At 42.6% G+C, this 9467-nt stretch overlaps 1 protein-coding gene across 3 annotated transcripts in view; it reads left to right on the top strand.

Moving 5' to 3' along the window:
* Positions 1 to 2956: 2956 nt before the first annotated feature.
* TMEM273 (transmembrane protein 273) overlaps positions 2957 to 9467 on the top strand; it is a 30477-nt gene continuing 23966 nt past the window's right edge. Inside the window, exon 1 of one of the 3 annotated variants that reach the window (XM_058696993.1) lies at positions 2957 to 3245. In XM_058696993.1, the coding sequence (XP_058552976.1) occupies positions 3200 to 3245 (46 nt within the window). In that variant the 5' untranslated portion in view covers positions 2957 to 3199. The remainder of the gene's footprint in view (positions 3246 to 9467) is intronic. The other 2 variants (XM_058696992.1, XM_058696994.1) reach the window with 2 other exon arrangements.

Here is a 9467-nt window from a genome sequence, read left to right as displayed (position 1 = left end):
TTCTTTTTTTTCTTTTTTGTAAATATTGCACACATGCTTGAGAACTTGAGAATAGCTCTTTTTTAATTGCTGGGCGAAGAGTTCTTTTTAAGTTCGATACATCAATATGTTTCCAATCTTCCCTGTCTTTAATTTTTAAAAATCTGTAATGATGGTGGATCTGATGGTCTTTCCCATCTTGCACTCCAGGCATCTGGGGTGCAAATTGTGTGCTCTGTGGCAGGGGGGAGGATAGGAGCTCCCAACGTCTGATGGTGACCACGTTGGAGGAAGGGCAGCACCCTGAGGAATATCAGAGCTGAGCTCTCCTTCTCTTTGGATTGGCAGAGTAGGTTACCTCCTGACCAAGGCAAGGTCCACAACCCTCTCACTCACAGGCTGGGCTGTCTCAGCCCGGGTGTGAGCTAAGCAAGTAAATTGATCCTTTATTCAGCAAGCATCACTGAGACCTTGTGCTGTGTCCATCACCGGACTAGGTGCTCTGGCCCCTGCCTTCACAGGCTCCTGGTCCAGGGGGGTTGGTTATCCCAACCGCCGTGACAGGAGCAGACTGAGGTTCAGAACGAGGCATTTGTTACAAGAGCATGGGGTGGGGTACCCACTCTGGCAGGGTGGGGGGCATCACACCCCACTGAGATCCCCTTCATAACCAGGTGCACTGGCTAGGTGTCAGGTCTTTTTTACGGATTCTAGCTTACGGGACAGTTGAGTGTCTGTATTTCCTTCTTCTCCATGCAAGTAGGTAGCAGACACTGACTTTTCCGGTCTCAGGAGATTGTGGCAGTGTAAAAAGCAGAAGTTGCCACAGGAACTTCCTGTCTTGGGTATATACATGAGAGGTTGAGCCCTGGAAGCGCTCTCAAGAAGTATTTTAGAGGTGAAGTTACATACCAACATCTGGTTTGACCTACCCACATGTAAAAAACATTTTAAAATTAGTACCAACATTTACAAATATGATTTCACAAAACATGGACCTCTTTGTGCACCGGGAAACCAAGGCCTGCTTGCAGCTCCCCTGATGCATCTCCTGCAGTCCCCCAGCCCCTGCCTATGACTTACCATGTCTACACTGGCATGGCCTTACAGTTTGCTTAGGAAGTGAAATATTTCTTCCACCAACATCTCCATTAAGCAGGATGAAAGTTTTAAAAGTTCACACGTCTCATGGAGCACCTGGGTGGTTCAGTCAGTTCAGCATGGGACTCTTGATCTCAGCTCAGGTCTTTTTTTTTTTTTTAATTACTGTTTTTTATTTATTTTTGAGACAGAGAGAGACAGAGTATGGTGGGGGGTGGGGCGTGGAAAGGCAGAGAGAGAGGGAGACATGGAATCCGAAGCAGGCTCCAGGCTCTGAGCTGACAGCACAGAGCCCGAGGCGGGGCTCGAACCCATGAACCATGAGATCATGACCTGAGCCGAAGTCGATGCTTAACCGACTGAGCCACCCAGGTGCCCCTCAGCTCAGGTCTTGATCTCAGGGTTGTGAGTTCCAGCCCCACGGTGGGCTCCTTGCTGGGCATAAAGCCTACTTAAAAAATAATAATAATAAAAAAAGTGCACACGTTTCAGGAGAAGCCAGAGGGAGTATGTTTCCTGGCGTCGGTGAAGACTGACCCAAAGTGTTTGGTATGAAATAAAGTGTGCCTGGATAGAGGGACGGAACCTTAAGGCACCAAAGCGAAGAAAACTGCTTTTTCTGGCGAACGGCCCGCCCTGCTCATGTCCATCGTTTATGTGAGACTCAGAAGGACAAAAGTGCTCCGTGAGTTAGCTGTTTTAGGGATTTGGCAGAGGAAGCTTGAGAATGACAAAAAGGTTAACTGCTGTCTGCCCCTTTGGAAGGGGCTCAACAGTTGTCATTAAGGGGCTTTGCATCTTGGAAAGTGAGATTTCTCGCATATTCGAGCTGGAGGCTTGCACAGTCAAGCAGGTGTCAAGGAGATGTATGGAAATACATGGCCCCAAGTCTGCTGGTCGAGCCTGTGTTGACAACCAAGGGTCTTCCAGTGTTGGGTGCTTACCATGGGCTCTGTGAACGTGGGTGGGGAAAACATCACATCTCAGGCCTCTACCCTCTCATGGAAACGTAACGGTCCTTTCCAACGTGAGGATAGCCAATAAACCACAGTGATATTACTGCATGGGTGCCTTCACTGCTGGTAGGAACTGCAGATATTTTCATCCATATATTTTTTTAATTTTTTGATGTTTATTTATTTTTGAGGCAGAGGGAGACAGAGTGCGCGTGGGGGAGGGGCAGAGAGAGAGGGAGACACAGAATCTGAAACAGGCTCCAGCCTCTGAGCTGTCAGCACAGAGCCCGATGCGGGGCTCAAACCCATGAACCGTGAGATCATGACCTGGGCCAAAGGTGGTCGCTTAACCAACTGAGCCACCCAGGCGCCCCTATTTTCATCCACATTTTAGCTGGTGCAGATAGCTCTAAATATCCTTTACCTTTGTCCTGATGTCAGGATGGTGGTAGTTACTGCGCCCGAGCTAGACCTTGCTGTTGACTGTGCAGATAAAGAAGCACCTACATTTCCATATCATAAGTCTTTTTTATAAGTATTTGGATATTGGATAAATATTTGGATTCAGCATAACTGGTTTCTTTTATGATCCTAGCTACTTTATTTTGGACATCAAAAATGTTATTCTGAGAAGAGAGTCATAGGCCTCCCCAGACTCAGAGGTGTCGTCCCTGACCCAAAGCTGCGGGGGTTTCTGCAGGACCCGGACATCCAAGTTGACCAGCTTTGCCCACACCCCCCTCCCAGACTTATCGGCCTGGGTCTGTGGGCAAGATTCTGCACCCAGGTGCCCTTCTGTTCCTGTGCTGTGTGTGTGTGGTGGGGGGCAGATCACAGGAGATAGTGTTGGGTGATAGTGTTGGTTTTTTTAAAGTCGTCTTTAGTTCTTAAAAAGGCAACAAAGTACCCCAGCGTGCCTCAGTGAGCCCTCACCGTGGGCTTGCTCCCTTCCACCGACTGACAGGGCAAAGGCAACACGCACTTCCTTCAGCCCTGCCCTTCGACAGAGCTGAGAGGAACTGAGCAGCCTCCCCACTGCCGCCGTGGCTGTGGCGGCAGCTTCCGCCTTGTCTGTCACGCGGAATGTGGCTTCTGTCCCTCACAGCCTTGGGTCAGAAAGCCACACTGCTTGCTCGGAGGGGAGCCAGGAGCAGAAAGCCAGCATGGGCTCCGGGGCCAGCATGCTGAGAGCCCTCCTCCTTCTCCTAGGTGAGTGAGGAATGCAGAGACAGGGTGGACGTGACCCGTCCATGGCAGGGGTGCCTCAATGAGTGGGAAACTGGGGAAGCATTAGCTCACTGGGGCTCAGTCCCTGAAGCACAGATGAGTCCCTTTGAATAGACAGCTTTTCTCAGTTTGAGACACAAGGCAGTGAAAATGATTTTTGTTTGTTTCCTTCCAGCTGCAACTTACAAAGGCTTCTTCTGGGCCAGAGGGGAACAGGAAAGGGTCATGTGGTAGAAAGAGCTTTGGGCTTGGGACTTAGACCAACCTGGCTTTAAATCATGGCTCCATTGGTACCAAACGGCAGCAAGCTTCTTAGACTCTCTCTCAGTTTTTGAACCAGTAAAATGGGGGGTAATAATGCCTAGCTTCCAGAATTGTATGAAAATTAAGCTCCATTTAATTAAGTCAAACCGAAATAATTACATAAAATGAGAAAATGTGGGGATGTAGGTGCTTCTTTATAGTCAGTGGTGAATCAGTCTTATTGGGGAGCGGAGTAGGCTCTTAGTCACCCAGAAGTATCCTGGTTTTTTTAAGTCATCTTTAGTTCTGTGCATCAAAAGCAGGAAGAAGGGAGAAAGGCAGGGACTAATGGAAAAGTAGGGCCAGATACAGAGGGAGAGACAGAAGACCAGAGAAGCAGACAGGGAGGAAAAAAACAAGAGAGATAGGGACGGAAGCATAGAATGATGATTAGACATGAGATATGTGTAGACAGAGACAGGGTTGAAAGAGCCATGTGATTTTGCAAAATTCCCTTTGACATTAACTGTTATCTCTTAAAAAGGCAACAAAATAGTCTCTTGTCTCCACAAAGATGCTGTTTCTCAGAACTTGCACTGGGTCAAAACTCAAAGGCAAGCAGCCTGTCTTTGGATCTAATCTTCTGTCAGGGAAGCAACAGCCTGTATCCTGGACATGGGCAGTGTTATTCCCACGTCCCTGAAGCCTGCACCCAGCCTGGGAGCGAACACAGACTTTGGCTTTCTGGGAGCTAGCCTGTCAGTCAGAGAGCCTCAGCATCTATCAGTTTACACATGGAAATGGGCACATGTAACGAGTGGCAGTGGCACGGAGGGGGTGGCTAGAATCAACAATCAAGAACTCAGAGTGTGTAGGGCAGAAAATGCAAAGTGTGCTCCGTAAAGCGGCAGAAGGTGGCAAATGTTCTAACCCGTGTCTGCTTTTGACCTTACCTAGATAATTCAGTATTTCAGTACACCCACCAATGCCCTTTGTAGCTTTCACTGAACTCAGCAAAGGACCCCAGTGGAGGGGAAGGTGTTACATTTGGTAACCTTGTTTCTTTAGCCTTCTTTATCTGGAACATCGGCACAACCTTTGTCTTTTATGGTTGATATTTTAGAAGCTTCCATCTCCTTTTTTTTCATAGAACATTCCTCATTTTTGAGTTTGCCTGATAGTCTAATGATTTCAGTTATCCATTTCGTGCTAGAAAAAGCATAACTGCTCTTGGGTCCTTCTCAGGGTTTTGCATTTGGAAGCATTAAGATACCTATCTGAGAAAGGCTCATGTACATAATAATAAAAGACTTACAACTAGATTTTGGATTATGTTTGTCACAATTCTAAATAAATTATTTGCCACTTAATTACTAACTGATCCATATTGTTAAATTTTGCTAAAATATTGTTCTAAGAATAGCTATTGATAAGATCTGATGAAATTTCTAAGGCATTTTCTCAGAGGTTTGCACCTTCCTCTTTAAAAGGCTGCCATATAAAATATTCCTATGGTCTCCAATTCCAACCAAAACGTGAGCCATCTGTCTCTGTTTTAATTCTGTTGGAAAGCACCCGCTGAAATCTATGTATTATTATAATCATGATAATAAAAGAAATACAATATCACTTTAATTATGTTCCAGTGGCTAAAACATTCTTCACTGAAAGAGCCAGAGTTATTGAAGAGAGCAGAGGCTTTCCCCCCCCCCCCCCCTTAATTTATAATGAAAAGATGGCAGAGGCCTGGGTAAAGAGAATTAAATTCGTTTTTATCTTACAAGTCAAAGTCATCACTTTATTCCTTGGCTCTTAGTCCCTGAGATCTTTGTAAAAATCTTTCCTGACAGCTTTTCCCCTGTTTCAGATTCCTGCCAACTCAATGTTTCAGAGTCGAGCAGTGTGTGGATTCCAGGTCGGAAGAATTCTTCACTGCTGGGTTTCTTTTGCTGTGTAACAGTTTACAACAAATGTAACAAAAGAAAACGATACACTAGGGTCACTCAGAAAGGCAGCAGAAGGTGAAGGAAGAAGTCATGACCCCAGAAAGGCGAGGCAAAATGTCTTGATCGAGCAAGAATTCTCTGCATGACTTTTGCCCATTTTCTAACTGGTTTGCTTGGTTTTTCCTTTTCTATTGAATTTTAAGAGTTCTTAATTTGTCTGAACATGAGTCCTTCGTCAAACATGCAACCTGCAAATATTTTCTCCCAGTCTCTAGCTGATCTCTTCATCCTCTCCACAGAGTTCTTCACACAGCAAAAGTACTTAATTTTAAGTAAGTCTAATTTACTGATATTTTTTCTCTTATGGATCATGCTTTTGATATCACATTTGAGAAGCTTTCACCATGCACAACCTAAGTCTCCAAGACTTTATTTTATGTTTTCTTTTAAAAGTTGTCAACTAAAAAATAAAACAGACTAAAATAGAATTGAATAGACTAGACTAGACTAGACTAGAATAGAATAGAATAGAATAGAATGAAAATAAAAACAAAAATAAAAGCTTGATTGGGGCCTCGGAATTGCAATTCAGGAAACACAGGTTTGGGCAGCAATCCAAATAGCTCCCCTCCAGGGGACAGAAGTCAAGGGTGTCTAAAGACAAAGGGAATGCTTATATGTTGTTTACAAAGAATTTCCATTGCTGTCGGCAATAGAAAAGTACTCTTGACTGAATATAATTGGTTACTAAGGCTATCGCTGAGCAATCTCTTACCATATATAGCAGGTGGGTCGGTGTTCAGGCAGAGTCCTTGCAATATTTGCAGCTTGGCCCAATTCAAAAGTTCATGGTTCTACCCGGTGAGGATGTACATAAGGCCCATCTCCTTCATGGCCTTCTGGTTCCCTTTAAAAATCCCTTGACATAAATCACCCCATTTCCACTTCACCTTTCACAAAGTTATATAGTTTTATATTTTATATTTAAATCTATGGACCGTCCAGAGTTATTTGTGAATTTAGCTCAGGATGCTTAATTGGTGTTGTTATTGCTGCCTGTAGATATTCAATTTCCCCAGAACTATTGGTGGGAAAAACAATCCTTCCTCTGTTGCATTGATTTTGCTCCCTTGTCAGAAATCGGTTGATCATACTTCTATGGACTATTTCTGGGTCGTATTTTCTTTTCCATTGGTATATGCATCTGTCCCTCTGCCAATACCACACAGTCTTGATTTCTGAAGGTATATACGTTTCAAGATGGTAAAGTGGTCCCTCTTACTTTACCCTTACTTTTCAAAAAAAAGTTTTTTAGCAATTCTATTTCTTTTACCTTTCCATGTAAATTTTAGAATAATCTTATCTATTTCGACAAAAGAATCTTGCCAGGATTTTGATAGGAATTACATTAAATCTATAAATCAATTTGGGGAGATTGGACATTTTTATTATGTTGTGTTTTCCATGAATTCGGTTTGTATTTCCATTTGTTAAGGTTCTTTATTTCTCTCATTACTGTTGTGGATTTTTTTTTAAATGTTTATATATTTATTTTGAGAGAGAGAGAGAGAGAGAGAGAGAGAGAGAGAGAGCTGGGGACGGGCACAGAAAGACGGAGAGAAAGAGAAAATCCCAAGCAGGCTCTTTGCTGACATCAAGGAGCCTGACGTGGGGCCCAAACTCACTAACCATGAGATCATGACTTGAGTTGAAATCAAGAGTTGGACGCGTAGCCTGCTGAGCCACCCAGTCACCCCTGTTGTGGAATTTCTAGTATGTGAGACCTGTACATGCATTATTAGACTTATACCTAAGTATTTTGGGGGGGAGTGATAGTAAGTTGTGTTGTATGTGAATTTGCTCTTTCTATGTGTAATTGTTGATATGTAGAAGTGTAATTGATTCATGTATGTCGATCTCGTATTCTGCCACTTTAACGAAATCTCTTATTAATTCTAGGTGTTAGTTTTTAGATCCCTTGCAAATCTGTATATAGATCAAGATCTGCAAATGGTCTTATTTCTGCCTTTCTGAATGGTATGCTTTTTGTTTCTGTTTCTTGCCTTATTGGACGGCCGGAACTTCCAGTCCTTTATTGAACAGGTGGGGTGATGGCAGATTGTTTGTTCTTGATGTTAGTGGGAAAGCGTCTTGCTTCTCACTATTAAGTAAGATGTTACTTGCAGGGTGTTGTTTTGTTGTTGTTGTTGTTTTTGTTGTTGTTGTTTTTTATAGTTTCTTAGTTAAGTTGAAGACGTTTCCTTCTCTTCCTAGTCTTCCAAATATTCTTTCATGAATGTCTGTAGAACTCTATCAAATACATTTCCCACATCGCTTGACATGATCATGTGATTTTATTCTTCAGTTTGTTAATATGGTTCATTACATTGGTGGATTTTGGAATATCCAACTAGCCTTGCATCCCTGAATAGACTCCATTTGGTCACGATGTATAGTTCCTTCATTTTGCTGAATTCTACTTGATAACATTTTGGAAAGGCTGTTTGAATCTATATTCATGAGGGATACTGGTCTGTAGTTTTTTTTTTTTTCCCCGCACCATTTTTTCTCTGGTTTTAATGTTTAAGTAATGTTGTTTCATAAAATGAATTAGGAAGTGTTCCCTCCTCTTCTATTTTCTGGATGGGATTTGTGTATAAATGATGTAAGTGTTTCTTTAAATGTTTGCTAGGATTCTCCCCTGAAACTGTCTGGGCCTGCAGATTTCTTTTTGGGGGGTTGCAGATTGTGAATTCAATTTCCTTAATAGTTACAGGGCTGTTCACAGTATCTGTTTCATATTGGGTGAGTTGTGACAGCTTGTACTTTTTGAGGAATTAGTCCATTTTATCTAAGTCACCTAGTTTTTGTGTGTAGAGTTGTTCACAATATTTCCTTACTATCCTTCTGATGTCTATATGGTCTGCGGTGATATCCCTGTTTAACTTCTGATACCGGTAATTAGTGTCATCCCTCCTTTTTCCTTTGTCAGCCTTGCTGGAGGTTTGTCAGTTTGTCAAAGAACTGTTTTTGGTTTTTTTTTTCCCCATTGATTTTCTCTATTATTTTTCTGTTTTCAATTTCACTGATCTATTTTTCTAAAAATTTTTTTAGTGTTTATTCTTGAGAGAGAGAGAGAGAGAGAGAGAGAGAGAGAGAGAGAGACAGAGCATAAGCAGGGGAAGAACAGAGAGAGGGGGAGACACAGAATCCGAAGCAGGCTCCAGGCTCTGAGCTATCAGCACAGAGTCTGATGTGGGGCTTGAACTAGTGAACTGTGAGATCATGACTTGAGCCAAAATCAGACATTTAACTGACTGAGCCACCCAGATGCTCCTCAATCTCATTGATTTCTGCTCTTATCTTTATTATTTACTTCCTTCTGCTTCTTCTAGCTTTACTTTGATGTTCTTCTGGTTTCTTCAAGTGGGATATTAAATTATTGTTTGAAGACTTTTCCTTTTTTCTCATGTAAACATTTATGATATAAATTGCCCTCTCAGCACTGATTTAGCAGCAACTTACAAACCCCGATATGTGTGTCTTCATTTTCATTTGATAAATAAATATTTCTTTAATGTTTATTTATTTTTGACAGTGAGAGAGAGACAGAGCATGAGCAGGGGAGGGGCAGACAGAGAGGGAGACACAGAATATGAAGCAGGCTCCAGGTTCTGAGCTGTCAGCACAGAACCCAACGCGGGGCTTGAACTCACAAACTGTGAGATCATGACCTGAGCCGAAGCCGGACGCTCAACCGACTGAGCCACCCAGGCACCCTGGTAAATAAATATTTTGATTTCCCTTGGGACTTGCTTTTTGACCCATGAATTATTTAAAGTATTGTTGGTTTCCAAGCATTTGGAAAATTTCCTGTTATCTTTCTACTGTCAATTTCTAGTTGAGTTCATTGTGATCACACTTTGTATCATTTAAATTATTCTAATTTAGTTGAGGTTTGATGCAGAATATAGTCTAGATGTCTTGGTATATCTTACATAAGGGCTTGAAAGAA

The sequence above is a fragment of the Neofelis nebulosa genome, chromosome 13, assembly GCF_028018385.1.
Source record: "Neofelis nebulosa isolate mNeoNeb1 chromosome 13, mNeoNeb1.pri, whole genome shotgun sequence".
NCBI lineage: Eukaryota > Metazoa > Chordata > Mammalia > Carnivora > Felidae > Neofelis > Neofelis nebulosa.
Note: the sequence above shows the minus strand (reverse complement) of the source record. Positions and strands in the feature narration are given on the sequence as shown.